General features: G+C 44.4%; 1 protein-coding gene across 3 annotated transcripts in view; it reads left to right on the top strand.

The window, feature by feature from the left end:
- ASH1L (ASH1 like histone lysine methyltransferase) overlaps nucleotides 1-16,582 on the top strand; it is a 39,555-nt gene that overhangs the window by 18,504 nt on the left and 4,469 nt on the right. For all 3 annotated transcript variants that reach the window (XM_015298654.4, XM_015298652.4, XM_046904046.1), the window contains exons 5-24: nucleotides 940-1,678; nucleotides 2,717-2,902; nucleotides 5,302-5,396; nucleotides 7,537-7,610; nucleotides 8,629-8,674; nucleotides 8,860-8,968; nucleotides 9,061-9,267; nucleotides 10,155-10,301; nucleotides 10,942-11,050; nucleotides 11,237-11,398; nucleotides 11,569-11,663; nucleotides 11,895-12,052; nucleotides 12,936-13,088; nucleotides 13,544-13,598; nucleotides 13,700-13,832; nucleotides 14,296-14,544; nucleotides 14,943-15,029; nucleotides 15,241-15,331; nucleotides 15,703-15,841; nucleotides 16,404-16,576. In XM_015298654.4, coding sequence (XP_015154140.1) covers nucleotides 940-1,678; nucleotides 2,717-2,902; nucleotides 5,302-5,396; nucleotides 7,537-7,610; nucleotides 8,629-8,674; nucleotides 8,860-8,968; nucleotides 9,061-9,267; nucleotides 10,155-10,301; nucleotides 10,942-11,050; nucleotides 11,237-11,398; nucleotides 11,569-11,663; nucleotides 11,895-12,052; nucleotides 12,936-13,088; nucleotides 13,544-13,598; nucleotides 13,700-13,832; nucleotides 14,296-14,544; nucleotides 14,943-15,029; nucleotides 15,241-15,331; nucleotides 15,703-15,841; nucleotides 16,404-16,576 — 3,207 coding nt within the window. The remainder of the gene's footprint in view (nucleotides 1-939; nucleotides 1,679-2,716; nucleotides 2,903-5,301; nucleotides 5,397-7,536; nucleotides 7,611-8,628; nucleotides 8,675-8,859; nucleotides 8,969-9,060; nucleotides 9,268-10,154; nucleotides 10,302-10,941; nucleotides 11,051-11,236; nucleotides 11,399-11,568; nucleotides 11,664-11,894; nucleotides 12,053-12,935; nucleotides 13,089-13,543; nucleotides 13,599-13,699; nucleotides 13,833-14,295; nucleotides 14,545-14,942; nucleotides 15,030-15,240; nucleotides 15,332-15,702; nucleotides 15,842-16,403; nucleotides 16,577-16,582) is intronic.

Genomic DNA, 16,582 nt, shown 5'->3' with positions numbered 1-16,582 from the left:
TGCATTTGACATAGCAAGCTGCTTCCTTACCATCCAGGAGTTCACGAGCAGTGCTGCAGCTGTTGGGGATCAGAGTTCAGATGTCTGATCCTTTGGGATCGTTTTCCCAACAGAAGCACTGGTTCATGGACAGCCCCTGGGCCCTGTGTCTGAATGTGCTGTGTTGTTCGGTTATCATGGGCAGTGCAGCTGCTTGCAGAGCTCCCAGTGCTGAGCAGATGGTGTTTCTGTGGGGAAGCCTCAGCTCTGCCCCAGTGTGTGTTTAAAGACCATAGGAAAACAGGGAAGTTTGTCTTCACTCCATCTGAAACTGAAAGCTGAAAGTGAAAATTCTTCCAGTGCTTTGAGTCGCTCAGGCTGTTAGGTTTCCAAGTGGTTACGGTTATGCTTACAGCAGTGAATGCACGAGTGTGTTGCTGTTTCTTTTTTAAGTCCAGTAGGAAGAAAGTTGTTCATAGAGGGGCTTTAGGAGCGGATATGCTGATTCTTCCTCCTTCAAATTGTTTGCACTCTCAGAATAATGTTTTCATTTGCACTTGCAAATTCATTACTTTGAAAAACTGATGAGGAATGCATCTCTCCACAGTAACAGACTTGGACTAGAAAGTACTTACTGTAAATTGTCTGTGTTGCATCTTTTGCTGCTAATGCACGATGTCCTTCTTGCCAAAAGACAGAAACCCTTTTACAAAAGCATTCTGTTGTCTTCCCTTTAACAGGAACCCTAGTACATGCTTTTCAGTCCACAGCCCATGACCCACTAGCTGAAGTAGGTCTAAAAATGAGATCTCACTTGACTACCTGTGTAAACTTGCCTTTCTCTTTGTCCAGGTATTTTGGCTTACCTGTACCCAACCCCACCTTTCTTGCAAGCAATTCTGTCATCACGATGTGTTGGATTTTACTTCAAACTTTGATTGTTTCTCTGATGTGTTTCAGTGGTTGGAGTACCGACGCGTGGCACAAGGCTGACAGCTGCTGATGATTCTGTGGACAGCTTACTGCAGCGCATGGCACAGCATGAAGGCCAGGCTGCTCTGGACAAAAGCATAGAAGCAGTCATTGCAAATGTATCCGTTCCACCATCATCCAGTCCTGCTCGAAACCACAGCAGGGAGAGAGGTCTGGGGAAACAGGACAGCCTCGTTGCTCCAGCCATCCCGAGCAGCTCCTGCAGTGACAGTATCTCGCTTCTGTCAGACAGATTACCCAACAGCTATTCCCCACATCACCTCAAGAGAAGTGTGGTTGAAGCCATGCAGCGACAAGCTAGAAAAATGTGCAGTTATAACAAGATCTTGGCCACAAAAAAAAATCTTGACCACGTCAATAAAATTCTGAAAGCCAAAAAGCTGCAGAGGCAGTCACGGACAGGGAATAATTTTGTGAAGCGCAGGCCAGGTAGGCCCCGGAAATACCCAATGCAGGCTGTGGTGTCCATGCAGGCCTTCCAGGCAGCTCGGCTGGTCAGTCAGGAGTTAGATAAGAGGGAAGAAAGCAGCAGTCCTTTACACCTCGGACCTGATACCATCACGGATGTGATTGAGGCTGTGGTGCAGAGCGTAAACTTGAATCCAGATCACCGAAAAGGATGGAAGAGAAAGAGGTGGCTTTCAGAGGAGCAGGCCAGGAAACGACAAAAACCTCTACCAGAAGATGAACAGGAGAGCAGTAAGAGGTAATTCCCTTAGAACTGTGTGCCTTCATTTTCATCGTTGTTGATGTTGAAAGCATTTCAGCCCATCAAAGAATCCTGCTCTCCAAGCTCTGCTCGTTACATTTGTTTTCACGGAGGAGTTCGCTGTTGGTTCACATAACGCATAGGGTCTTTCTAAGCTACTGCATATCACACCCCTAAATGGGATAAAATCGCAGGTAATGTAAAGCTTGTTTTTGTGTGCATGTGTCTCAAGTGAAACGCTCATCATCATCCTGGTGAAGAATGCACTTAATGGATTTGTAAGAGGAAAACTGATGAGGTACTTTAGCAAAGATAGTTCTTACGTCATGCACTGAATGAGGAGCTGTGAGAGCTACAGCACCGTGGGAATCTTAAGTGTGTGACTTGTATGCTTGAGAAACAATTACAGGCAACACTGAATGTGAGGTGAGATCAACTGATAGGCAGCAGAAGAGTAAAACCAAAAACAGTGAGTAGGAGGTATGGTATGCACCTGTCTGAAGGGTGCAGTCACTGGTAAAGAAACACCAGAAATCTCTACAACAAAGAGATGAAATTCTTCCAGAGCTGTTCCTCCCCGAGTTTCCTGAATAGTTCTAAAAAATAACAATCCATTTGTGTTTCAGAACCAAATGCTGAAGTGTAGGCATTTAGCTTTACTGGAACTGCACACTCCAAGAATGCATTGCATGACTCTCCTGGAAGCTAAGTGAATGTTGGCCACCTGCTATTTTTAGAGTACAAAAGCAAATAGTACAAACCACCTTCTAAATTACTTCACTGAGGCTCCAAGGGCTAAACATTGGGAGTAATGATACTACTGTAAAAAGATCCTCTGTTTCTTATGGTTATGCTTAACCACCTCTTGCTCGCAGTCATTGGATTGCATTGTTAAATAGCAGAGACATCTAGTAATTCTGTAACCTGGAGGGTTTTGTGCTGCTGACCATAAAAAGGAGTGATGAAATATGGTAAGAAAATGTTTATGGTAAGAAATAGAAATCTAGTAAGATCATCTTTACTTTTTCTTCTCAGTTTTTCTGAGACACCACCTGAACCACCCAGTCCGCAGGATGCCCTCGGGAAACCCCCTGAACCTGAGAACACCCAACAGCAGCAGCCTTTGCCTGCTCTTCCCCAGCGTGAGAAGAAAGCCCCCCGGCCCCCAAAGAAGAAGTACCAGAAGGCAGGGCTCTACTCTGACGTGTACAAAACAGCAGAGTAAGTAATAGCAGTGAAAAGTTACTGTCTGATAATCTGGTGGAAACTGTCTCCTCTCAACTAAAGCCAGAAGGAGCTGGTTAGTAAATAGCTGAACCAAAACCATCAACTTAATTAAAGCCTGTGAAAAATAACATGCATGCTAATTATCAGAATCTGACTCAGTGAAGATTTAAAAGGTAAGCCTCATCAGAAAGCAGCCTCCAGCAGTCTGAAAATGTCTCTGAGGATTGACCTTGAAGAATGTAAGACATTCGTTTGACGGTAACAATCATGGCAGTAAAAGTGCTGGCAGAGCCTGAGCATTCAGGCACTGAGTGCAGTGTCTGCATACAAGGGCCCATTTGTTTTCTATTTTTATGGACTGAATGATGATGAGTGGTTATTTTTTTTATGAAAGAATTTCAGGTGCATGCCCTGCTCATTGCCCTGTCAGGTGTGGTCATCTCTTTTGCTTTGTCTGAGCTGTTAGGAGCAGCGGTGCAGTATCTCGCTGGTGTGCACTGGGAGAGGTGGACATCTCCCATTTCTGATAAGCAGCCCATTTCAGTTTGTAGTTAGGTGACATTCCTGCAGCTCTTTGAAGCACTGTGTTGAAAGTCAAGAATTTCCACTTCTGTTACGGTCTGACACATTAAAAGAGAGAAATCATTTGCCCCCTGACTTTTCTTGGAGTACAGATTTTATTCAAGCACAGTGACTACAGCTCAAACTTCATAATTTCTTGCAGATGAGAATGAAATAAGATAAGAATGAAAGGAGTGATTTCAGAAGTCAGCCTCAGTTTTACCCCTGTTTCCAAATGTGCTTTTGTGACCATGTCTGCAGGTACATGTTAACATCCACGTGAATTATCCAGAGTCCTCAGCTCCCACTGCAGGAACTGCAGCTTTTGCTGAGGAGAAGTTCCGTGTGTGGTTGCATAGAGCTGCAGGTTTAGGAACAAAGGAAGATTGTGCTCTGTTATTATCTGTTTACCCAGCAGTGGCTTTGCTGGAGGAGTACAAAGTCTACTTTGCCAAAGAAATGAAATAATAACTTAGCAATTAATAACAAATATTTGTATACATTTAGGGAATTATCTGGCAACTTGCATTTCTGGTGATTTTCTTTACGTGGAATGTATAGGTGTGACAGAGCTCTTTTGGTTGGCATTTAGTCACGCCTTCCTATTGCATGTTTTTCCTTTTCTCTTTGCCCCGGGTTTCAGGGTTTGCTTGCCTCTTGGAAGCAGAGGTTCACTCTTTGCCTTTTCACAATGCTTTTCCATTTCCTCTTGATAAGAACTTGTTTTCCAGGCCTTGTAAGCAGTTACCACAAAGTCACTTTCCTTGCAAGCCTCAGTGATTCAGTGCAGCACAACTTGGAAGGGCAGAGGTGTGGGTTCTTTTTTTTATCCTCTCTAGAAGAACGTTTTTTTCCTGGTGGGCAGAGGAGCTGTATGTTTGCCAAAAGCAAATGGAGTGAATGTCTGCCATCAATAAACGGGGTCGTAACGTCAAAAACAGTGACCTTTCTTGTGTGGGGAAATGGTGCTGCTTTCTGGTTAGGACAGCTTGGCAGAACTGACTCCAGTTGGAAGTGGCTCTCTTTATGTAAAGCAGCAGCACTGTGCTGGTGATACGTTCTGGGACGTGAAACACCCAACTGGAAATAGGTGATCTGTGTTTGAACCCCTGCCCTGCTCCGTGGCCTGGAGCACGTTTCTTAATCTCTCCATCTGCAGATACAATCCCTTTTTACCTTAACAAACGAAGGTGATCATTATGGGATGTATTTTACCTAGATATTCCCATTTCATTTGCATAATCAACTTTCTCATTACTGTGTGTCTGTCCATGTGTGTGCATGTGGTTCAGTGCAAGTATTTCTCTAGTTACCACGGCCTTAGCTATTAAAAGCAGAGCTCTTTCATGGAGAGTATATGCAGCATCTGGTTGAGCAGAGCCTCATTTCAGCAGTTCCCCATAGCTTCCTTATCACTGCCTGAAACGTAGTTACCTTGTTAGCACTGTAGAATAAACCAGAACGTTTGCAGAGGTGCTGAGCTGTGTTGTTGGACACATCCCTGACCATACAGCCACTCTTACTCCATACCCCTGTTTGTTCCTTCTGTACAGGGGCTCTCAACTCTGATTTATGCTTGTAATCTGAGTCACTTCTAACCTATCACACACCAGGAGTTTAAGACTGTTGGTGTCCCATTAGGTGTTGCCTGACGTTATGGGGAAAAAGTCAGATGGATATGATAAGCCTCTTTGGCAGGCAACCTGGAAATGACTTTTTTTGTCCATTCCTTTTATCATTCTGCTGCCTGATGTTCTAGATATTTGACTACTTGAAACAGATAATACATTTTTTATGTGTGACAGAAATGTTTCTCCTTCTGTTACCCACAGTCCGAAGAGCCGCCTCATCCAGCTGAAGAAAGAGAAGCTGGAGTACACTCCTGGAGAGCACGAGCACGGACTGTTTCCAGCCCCTATTCATGTCGGTGGGTACTTCACATGTTTTAGTTGTTGGGAAACAAACATCACTCTCAGGTGACACTGAGGTACCCTGTTTGGACTCCATGGACTTTTTGTCTCTCTCCCTTTTATTTTCTCGCATCATTAAGGTAATAATCTATTTCAGCATATTGACTTCGTCAGAGGTCACACTCATCCTTCTGTGTTTTTCAGCAGAAGAGTTTGACTCCAGAGGTTTCTTTTGTGCTTTTTGCCCTTTGTTCTCATGCTTTATTTTCCAAGACCAGCCTGGCTCAAAGTGTGCTTTAAGTGCTGTAGTGCTTCAGCATGAAAGCAGTATGACAATCTCCTTGTCAAACTAATACTGCAGTAGGACAGCCAGAGATGATTGGTCCCATTTCTTAAATCTCAAATGCTAAGCAAGCAGTAATAAATCCTCCCCCCCTTGTGCCCATGCACTTAGTGATGTCTGTGCTTAAATGAGAAGAAAAACAAGGAAGAATGAATAACAGATATAAATAAACAGTGTCTGTGTGAATCAGGAAAGCATAACCCTTTCAGAAACAGGTTCCAGAGCTGAAGGTGTTAATTGGGATTCTTAAGAACATGACCTTTCTCCGTTCTTTCTTGAATTAGGTCATATAACTCTGTTGCAGGACTGAACCATCTGTCAGGATGCTCAGGTTTGGTTTGCAGCGATCCTGCTCTCTTTTCACAAGGCCATGACCTCCAGTTTGTTTGTGCTAGCAGACACAAACAAGCTTCTGCCATAAAGATAAGCCTGCTTTAATTGCTCTGTGTTGGGTAGCTGGAGAGTAGTTCACTACAGAGCAGAGTTGCAGGTTTAGGGCTGTGCCAGATAGCTGTGCTGGTGGCTGCTTGGGGAGGGCTGAAAGGACATAGCACACTCTGCAGGCACTCTGCCAGGGCACTTGAAAGAACCTTTTGTTTCGCCCGGTGAGGTCATAGAAGTGAAAGCAAATTCCCAGCAGATTTAGCTCTTTCCTGGAACCTGCTATGGATGAATAAAGCTTTGAAAATAAGTAATTTAGGAGTGCATTGTAGGGAAAACATCACCGTTTCTATTTTGCAGTGGGGAGGGTATGCATGTGAATTGACATGAAGCCATGGATTACTGAGGAAGGATTTAGAAGATCAGAGGAGGAACTGTCACCTCATCTCCAGTCACTCTTCTCACTACTGCTCTGTGACAACACTGCTCCAACCAAATGATAAGAGAGCGTTTTAATCTTAGCTAGAAGTAACCCAGCACTTTGTGTCGAGCCTCAGGCCTTACATAAATGAAGCATTTAACGAGTCAGTTTCCTTCTTCTGCAAAGAGATTGGGGTGTCAGTGAGGTTTAGAATAAATCAAGGTTTACAGTGACAGCAGTAACTTCAGTCTAGAAAGAGTTCCAATCATCGCTGGAAATACAGATCCTCTTGAAGTCACTCTGAGGCAGTCAGGGATATCTTTGTCAAGTCTGTTCATTTGGTGAAGGCTGCATGAACAGGCCTGGAAACTGTTTCCAAAACTGATTTGGTTTCTCTGAACACAATATTGTGATTTACCACCTCGTGTGAATCATGCATGCAGAATTCTTGTATGCATATCTGGTCTCTGTGCTAAATCATCTTGCTTGTGTACACAGAGAAGCTGTGGGGAAGGTGTGTTTCCTTTGTTGGGGGTTTCTGCACACTGGTAACTGCTGTGCAGCATGGCACGGAGCTGTCAGGTTCTGTCACTTGTTTTCTGTCCTGTAACTCACATTCAGGGTCTCCTGAATGAGCACCTGCAGGGTTCCCAGCACAGCTCATAAGAGCTTAATTGTAACCGGTAGAGTTTAAGGACACCCTTAACGTTCGGTGATTGAGCAGAATGCAGCTCCTTTATACAACTAGCTCAGCAAGCCTACCTGCTGTCTGTACCACTTCTGACCTCACTGTGAAAACAGAGCAGAATGCAAAGGATCACAAGATGGTGGGCTCCTTCCTGTGCTTGTCACTGATACATAAAACCTTCTCGGAAGAGTCTGCTGTTCTGCTGCCTTGCAGACTCTGAGGAGGCCCTATCAGAATGTTGGCCATGTGCCTGGGAGCAATCCTGGTGCCCCTGGGGGATCTGTGCATATGAGTGTGTGCAACTTATAAACCTTTTTGTTTCAGGAAAGTATCTCAGACAAAAGAGAATTGACTTCCAGCTGCCTTACGACATCCTCTGGCAGTGGAAACACAATCAGGTACAAGATAAAAAGTTACTGCTTGCCAAGATTATGGTTGGAAAGAAAATAGCAGGATTCCTGCATGAAAGCTGTGTTTATATGTTCTGTATATTGCTGAATATTCTTATTGCTGCCACTGGGCGACGAAGAAAGGATTTATTTACGTATTTCATGTGAATAGTTTCCATTATTCCATCTCTTGCAAAACAGCAACCCTATAGGCTTCTGCCAGAGAAGTCACTAATTGTGCTGCAGGCTTTTATTTTGGTAGCATGCCTGCTTTCTGCACTGATCTTGTTTTAGACATGCCTCGGGAGAATTCAGATGTACTGCCAACAGCACGGAGAGATTTCGGGCCTTATTTTTCTTGGAGCTCTCCCAGCAGAGTGGAATTTATTTTTCACTTTGCAAGCTGAAATTTTCATACTGAGGAAAGAAGAGAAAGTGTTGAACGGCCGCATTCTTTTTTTCAAGTGCTTTAAATATGGGCAAACCTAAAAATAGGGTTGTGTTGGGTTTTTTGTTGTTTTTTTTTTTTTTTCCCTGAGAAGTTTCCACCGAGTGATTTAACACAGCACTGAGTGCTGGGAGGTGCAGCTGTCCCCAGCCGTGCTGCAGGGCAGTGCTCTGAGACATGGAACATCAGTGTGGCAGTGAGCAAAGCACATCCCCAGATGGCTGCTGCTGCTTCAGTCCCCTTTAAAATACCACGTTGTGGTCTTAAAGTCCTGAGAGCTGTTGACATTTCAGCTGGGGACGCTTTCTGGCCCTGTATTGAAAATGAGGTACATCTGCCCCTCTCGTCTAATCAATATTACAAAGATAATAAATGCAATCTATTTCCTTGACATTTCCCATAGCTACCTAAAATATTGACAGCCATGCAGAGCAGCCTTGTTTGTCCAAAATGTGCTAGTTTGTACCTACAGCAATGATCACAAACCCTTTACATACAGACAGGGCATCACGTCCCTGATTCTGCTGAATATCAGATGCAGTTATACGATGTCTTATTTTTTCTCTTTTTCTTTTCTAGCTGTATAAAAAGCCAGATGTCCCCCTTTATAAAAAGATCCGCTCCAGTAAGTAAAATCTTACTGTTACTAAAATGTGCAGCTGGAACTCTGTCATGCTCTCCATCCTAGCAGAGAAACTTCCTCCTGTTGTTCTCGCTATGTGTAATGGTACTGAAAGCCCTGTAGGTAAATGGTTGTTGTATTTACCTGGAAGGAATCCCCATCTCCTTGTTTCTTCCCTGCCCCTCCAGATGTCTACGTGGATGTCAAACCTCTTTCTGGCTACGAAGCCACCACCTGCAACTGCAAGAAACCAGATGATGAGAATGGGAAGGGCTGCATGGAGGATTGCCTTAACAGGTCAGGAGTGGGCTGACCCACCGTGCTGTGCATTAGTTCCTGTAAAAAGTCCACTGTTTGCCTTCCTTACACTTTTTCATTTTGAATTTTAGGATGATCTTTGCTGAGTGTTCACCAAACACCTGCCCTTGTGGTGAGCAGTGTTGTAACCAACGGATCCAGAGGCATGAATGGGTGCAGTGCTTGGAGAGGTTCCGGGCAGAGGAGAAAGGATGGGGGATTCGCACCAAAGAGCCCCTGAAAGCAGGACAGTTCATCATCGAATATCTGGGAGAAGTTGTTAGTGAGCAAGAATTCAGGTAGAGATATTTATTTGCTGCTTGCGTGGAAAGCTCAGTAGGTGACTTTAGCATACATTGTCACTGTTGGGAAATCCTTTGACAGAAGGAATGGGAGAATACAGAAGAGAAAATGCTTTTTGGGTCACTGCCACCAGAAGGAAGGTTTAGAATTCAGCTTTTCTGCTCAACCATCTTTTTCACAGTCAGATAGAGAGCAGTGGTTATTCTCTAGAATGCAACATCTGCCCCATCTGCTCCCTCAGAGACAGTGCTGTGAATGAATGTGAATCTGATACGAGTGCTGTGCAGAATCTGAACTGTGCAGAACAGTATCACGGGGTCAGAACGGGACAGGAAGAGAAAGCAGATATTGCAGAGAGGTGTGAAAGCGAAAGAGCAAGCGGGAGCATTAATAACTAATTAAAGAAAGAAATCACAGTCTTGTTAACCACGTAACGTCACCGGATAATTTACATTGGAGAGACATCCTTGCTGCTCAGAGAGCTCCATCAGGTGCAAACGGGATCTCCTCATGCAGAGATAACTGTTGGCACAGCTGAATCTTTGCCCACTGTTGCTCTCTTGCCCAGCTGTAATGCATGGGCGTTGTGTTGCATTGCAGACAGGGGAAGGGAGGAGCTGACTGTTGTACTTACACATATGTATACATGCCAAGGAATGTATGCTTGCATTTTCTCTGTCAGTGGCCTTGACTTATAAGAATAGGTTCTGGAATGGTTCTCCTCCATCTCTAGGTGTGCAATTCTATAACATATAGAAATCACAACTGCTTTTCCTTCAAAACCCTCTCCGAATTCTTGAATATGCTGTCACTGTGTTACTCCCTGTTTGCTTTGCAGCAAGAAGGGAAGGGTCACAAATAACTCTCCTGTGTTGCTTCGTAGGAACCGGATGATTGAACAGTACCATAACCACAGTGACCATTACTGCCTGAATTTAGACAGTGGAATGGTGATAGACAGTTACCGTATGGGCAACGAGGCTCGTTTTATCAACCACAGCTGTAATCCGAACTGTGAGATGCAGAAATGGTAAGAAGAATATTGTTCTGTTTACTGGGAGACTGGGATGCTGGTGGCTAAGATAGAGATAGCCAGGGAATCTAAGGGAATGTGGTGTAAAAAGAGGGGAATTTGGTTCAACAGTGTAAAAAGTATGTATTGTCATGCTCACATTGCAGAAGAGAAGTAGTTGTAGTACAGCAAGGAAGCTTTTGGTTCTCAGGTAATTGTAGTAGTTGGAAGCAATACTAATTGAGTTTAAAATATTAAAATCCAACACGCAAATGCACAAAAAAGAGAGAATTGGAGAGACAGTAAATTTCAGAGCATGCTGTGAAATGAGATACAACGTTCAGTGGAAGCCTCTGATTGGTGGTGAGGGTCTGAATCCTGGCAGCTGATAAGAGATGCTCCACAGCAGCTGATGTAGTTTGTAAGTTCCCTATTTGAAGCACAGCTTCCTGCTCTCATAGCACAGCTTTCCTTTGGTTTTGGCTTTCCAAGTTTGCTGTCAAAGAGAGCAATGAGAACAAAACAAATGAAGAACAGGCATATTTCTGAGCGTGGCATAAGCATTGTTTCCTGTCTCCAGCACTTCCACTGTGTGGACAAAGGCAAATTTATTTTTAATTATTAGGAATATTTTATTATACATACTTATTTTCTGCAGGTCTGTTAATGGTGTTTACCGGATTGGGTTGTATGCACTTAAAGATATGCCTGCTGGTACTGAACTGACGTACGACTACAACTTCCACTCATTTAATGTTGAGAAGCAGGTAAGGAGCACAATGCAAAACCTTAAGAAAGCTCTCAGTGCCAGCAGAGTGAAAGCTGATTAACAAAACCCCATGTTGCATTTGACAGAACAGGTTCTTTATAATATTGAGAGAGGATCTGAGTGCTTTGAGTTGTATTGAAAACAATTACTCTTTTTTTTTTTTCCCCTGTTTGTTTTTCCAAAGCAACTTTGCAAGTGTGGGTTTGAGAAATGCAGAGGGATAATTGGGGGTAAAAGCCAGCGAGTGAATGGACTTCCAAACAAGAGCAACCAACCTGTGAGCAGCCACAGGAGGACTGGGAGGTCGAAGGAGAAGAGGAAGTCCAAGCACAAACTGAAAAAGAGGGTAAGTAGTAAAGGCAGCGTCTTTCATGGGTAAAAGATGACAAGAAATCAGTTCGTATCATCATAACAAAAAGAGAAACACTGCATTTTCTGCCCCAAGGAACTGCTTTTCCTGGTTTGTGCAGTTCTTGGCACAGTTCTTCCTGTCTATCAGAGTGATCTGTTTTCCAGAGGGGCCACATGCCGGAGGAGCCCAGCGAAAGCGTGAACACCCCGACCAGGCTGACACCACAGCTCCAGATGAAGCCCATGTCCAACAGAGAAAGGTGAGGAGAGGCTTCAGTGATGGTTTTTTTCCTCAGGAGTTGAGGGTTGTGCAAATGTTGATATTTTTTATAGGACAGGGCACTGGGAAGTCTTGAGCAAGAAACTGGGGTGGGATTCCTCACCACATGCATGAGAACCTTCCCTCTGAATGCCTGTCTTTTTTGCCACGTGATGGTATTAACTACAGAGCAAGAAGGTGATTCTTGTATTTTTTTTTTTAATGTATGTAGGAATTTTGTGTTAAAACACCACGTATTTCTGGTACGAAACTGGGAAAAGATTCGACAGAAGCAAGAGGAAGTGAAGCAAGTCAGTGATAACATCCATACGGCGTCGTTGTACAGTCGCTGGAATGGGATCTGTCGGGATGATGGCAACATCAAATCTGGTAAGGCCAGCACAGAGTCCTCAGGTTGCTGCTCTTCTCCTCTGAGAGCCCAAATGCTGTGTCCAAGAAGAGAGTTTTTACTGCTGCACAGAATTCATTCTGCTCTGTAAGGTACATGAGGAGCTGAGAAGTGAGTATTTGGAGTGAATTTAATGACAGACTGTGTTTGCTCCAGCAGCATCAAATACTTTGATAACCACCTGAACCATCTGGATGATGGCACTAGAAAGGCAAAAAAGAAATCTGGAATATCCTTAGGATGGAATCAGGCTGACTCCACCAGCCAGCCCACGGGCTCATTTTCCAAAGCAACGTATTACTGTTTGTGATAAACCTTCAGTTCTGGTAGGAAGGACTTCAGGCAAGACAGAAAAATAAGGATGCTGAGAACAGAAGGGTTCACTGTGCTCTTTCTGGAAGAGATACCTATTAAAATAGTATGCAAACAAAAGAGGATCTGGATGGGAGAAGATAAGAGAGTAAATGAGCAATCCCTTATTTAAAATATGATGTAAATATTAGGAATGTGTGGTTTTGCTGTCCCAGATGCTGAGCTTAAGGACGAATAGAACAGACACAACCAATTATTTACGCATCTTTTAGTCAGTTCTCATGCAGAAGATGATGTTTCTAGGCAGCGTTTTGTCATGGCACAATGACTGCAAGTAGCATGGAAGGTCCAGCTCTGTTATCCTCATTTTTTTTTCCCCTGGAAGAGTTTGTTTCAATACATAAAAGCTGATTGTGTCACCTTTCCTTATGCTCTCCTGACCAGCGCTCCCTGGCCTAGGTCTGGGTAATGACTTGCTGCATTGGAGAAGAACGCTGTAGTTTGGTCTTTAGAGGCATTCTGTAGCTGTAATTCCCTTCTGCCCTCTTTCAGATGTTTTCATGACCCAGTTCTCAGCCCTTCAGACTGCCCGCTCGGTCCGGACGCGGCGTTTGGCTGCAGCCGAAGAGAACATCGAAGTGGCTCGTGCTGCCCGCCTGGCACAGATCTTCAAGGAGATTTGTGACAGCATCATAGCCTACAAAGGTGAAGGTGACACTCCTGAAAGGTCTCCATGGAGACTTTTTCAGCCTCTGGAGCAATGGATTCTCTGAATACAAAATATTAGAAATTTGAAAAAACAAAAGCTGATGTCAGGATGTTAAATAACCTTTTCCTTTTTTTTCCCCTTCCTCCTGCTACCAGCGTTATCCTCAACCCCATTCTCTGCCACCACGATCTGCAGATAATGCTTTTAAATGGGTTTTTTGTTTTTTTGTTTTTTTTCCAGTATTTCAGCAAAATGGTGCCATTTAAACTGCAAGGAGCCCATCCTGCGTTTCGGTACAGAGCAGAGCAGCCAACTTCTTGGCACCAACTTGATTTCAGTTCCCTGCTAGTGGAAGGGCCTTTTGATTTTATTAAACCTAAGTTGAATGTTGTTAGTTACTTTCCAAGTTTCACTCCAGTAATTGTTGCTAAACTGTGTGTTCCTGTTGCAGATTCCTCCAGGCAGGCTCTTGCAGCTCCCCTCCTGAACCTGCCCCCAAAGAAGAAGTAAGTACTGCTCAGAGTAACCCATAGTGTTCCACGATGGATTTGCATACATTTGAGATGCTGATGAAAATGACATTCTGCACACACCACTCTCATTTTAGAAATGCAGACTATTACGAAAAGATCTCTGACCCATTGGACCTTGCCACCATTGAGAAACAGATCTTGACTGGCTATTACAAAACTGTGGAAGCTTTTGATGGGGACATGCTGAAGGTCTTCCGGAATGCAGAGGTGAGGCTCCCTCTGGCCCTAAGGCTGTTACACACAGGGAGGATATATCCTAGCTGAATGCCTTTCCTGACTTACAGTCAGAAAAGATAAAAAGATATTGTATAGAAAGAGAACTTCTGATAATCCTTTTGTGATGATCGGACGTTGATAACAGTCTATGTGCTTCAGGTTACTCTGAGTGCTTTTTGTTGCCGTAGGTGGGACGAATAGACGGTAAAAAACGTGCATCAGGAGCTAACCTAAAGAAACTGCAGTGCTTCTGGGTGGAGGGGAATTGTTCTTTAGTGCCATACATAAGATAGGTGGGCTTGCTGCTCAGGCCAAGGTGCACGGTTGTGTTATCACATCAGTGGCTGCACCTTTAAGAGTGCATGCAAACAAACAGGGGGAGTGCACTGAAAACCTACGAGGGAAAAGCAAACACATCCAAAGGTTTTAACTCTTCCTTTTGTCCTTAATTCAGAAATATTATGGCAGGAAGTCTCCAACTGGTCGTGATGTGTGCAGGCTGCGGAAGGCGTATTACAACGCCCGCCATGAGGCATCTGCCCAGATTGATGAGATAGTGGGAGAGACAGCAAGCGAGGCTGACAGCAGCGAGACGTCTGTCTGCGAGAAGGAGAATGGGCACGAGAAGGATGAGGATGTCATCCGCTGCATCTGTGGCCTTTACAAAGATGAAGGACTCATGATCCAGTGTGAAAAGTGCATGGTGAGGCCGGGGAACGCAAAACGGAGCCCCTTTTCTGTTCACCACAACCAGTGGAACTCGTACCTGCAGCTGATAGCCTAAAGTACCTCCTCAGAGCCTCATTTCCTCTCCAGGAGGATTGAGAGATTGTATTTTCAAAAAGGGGGGGGCTGTCACTTTTTGAAACTGCCAGAAACTGCTGTCCCACACAGCCAGGATCTGAGCAGTTACAAGCTTCTGCACCAACAGTTGCGTAGAGATCGTGTCTGTGTCTCACACCATGTGAAATAGCTTGGAAAGAGTCTTTGGTTTCCTTTGGGAAGCTTGTTTTCACGCTTTCCTTAATATTTCTGAGAAGGTACAATTTGTGAACGAGATGTATCACAGGAATTCCTAATTGGGATGCTCTGCTTTCCTAGGTCTGGCAGCACTGTGACTGCATGGGTGTGAATTCTGACGTCGAGCACTACCTGTGTGAGCAGTGTGAGCCTCGATCCGTGAACAGGGTAAGAAACATCAATAAATTCATGACTACAGCTACACACTGAAGCAGTTATTTGATTTATATGTACTGATACTGCCGTGGCCTGTGTGGGATTCTTTATAACGTGGTTTTCTTGTCACGTTGTCAGTTCTTCCCCATCCACTTCTGTGTGTTTCCAAATGGGAGTCACTGCTTGTAGAGCCACTGAACATTTCTTTTCTTCTCTCCTCCAGGAGGTTCCCATGATTCCCCGGCCCCATTACACCCAGCCTGGCTGTGTGTATTACATCTGCTTGCTGCGGGACGAGCTGCTGCTGCGCCAAGGTGCGTGTGGTTCCTCCAATGGCTGCCGTGATTCCCATCAGATAGGAGTGCACAGATCTCTGGCTTCAGCTCCTTTCAAACATTCATCTCTGTAGAATTGGAAAGCTGCACTCTTTGCTCCTATGGGGGTGACACGTAGTAAGAGTTCACACGGAGTGGCTGATGAGGAAGCTCTGCCTTATGTTTGGTTCTCTGCTAATGACCTTTTAGTGCACCTTTCCTCCTTGTATTGCTTCTGCACTGGTTCTGCATCACCCTTTGCAATTAGGTAGCTCTGTCCCGTTAGCTTTAATGAAGCCATTTCCTCTGCTTTTGGTGTGCTAGACTGATGAGAAGTTCTTTACAGGTGTGTATTTTGTGCCCATTGCCAGGTGATTGTGTTTACCTGATGAGAGACAGCCGCAGAACTCCAGATGGACACCCGGTCCGGCAGTCCTACAGGCTGCTGTCCCACATCAACAGGGAGAAACTCGATATCTTCCGCATTGAAAAGCTCTGGAAAAATGAGAAGTACGTTGAAGGCACCTTTTGAATGTGAGGCATTCCCACCTATCAGAGCACAGCAGTTTTGTGGAGGCCTTAGCTTAAAAACACAGGACTGAGCACAGTTAACTTGCCAAGGCTCGGTGATTTCCTGCTTGTCTCTGCATGCATTCCAAAGTCAAAGCACGTCCAGTTGGAGGTGTGAACAGGGGATAAGAGGCACAACTTGATGTGTTTCCCTCACTGTTGGAATAGGCTGAGCATACGCTGTGACAGCTGAATTGGCTCTGCTAACGAGCACTGACTTGCTAAGCCATTGTAACGTGATTAAATGCTTATGCCCTATCGATAGCAGCACGGTAAGTCTGCTGTGTTCATAAGGATCACAGTGGGAGCACTTCCCCTTAGCAGAGGGAATAAAGCTGTATTCATCTGAGTTCTCCTTTCATCGCAGCCGTTGCAAAAGTGCAGGATAGGTAATAGAAAAATGAGAGGAGGGCATTAAGTAAAGTTGTATCACAGGCTTATAGAAATAGTCTTTTTTTTTCTTTTGTTTCTCTCTTTCTCTTACCTACACATCTCCGAGCAGAGAGGAACGGTTTGCATTTGGTCACCATTATTTCCGTCCACATGAAACACATCATTCCCCTTCTCGAAAGTTTTATCACAATGAGCTGTTCCGGGTGCCATTGTATGAAATTATCCCCTTAGAGGCTGTGGTGGGAACGTGCTGCGTTCTTGACTTGTACACCTACTGCAAAGGTAAGG

This window comes from Gallus gallus, chromosome 25, assembly GCF_016699485.2.
Source record: "Gallus gallus isolate bGalGal1 chromosome 25, bGalGal1.mat.broiler.GRCg7b, whole genome shotgun sequence".
Lineage (NCBI taxonomy): Eukaryota > Metazoa > Chordata > Aves > Galliformes > Phasianidae > Gallus > Gallus gallus.
Note: the sequence above shows the minus strand (reverse complement) of the source record. Positions and strands in the feature narration are given on the sequence as shown.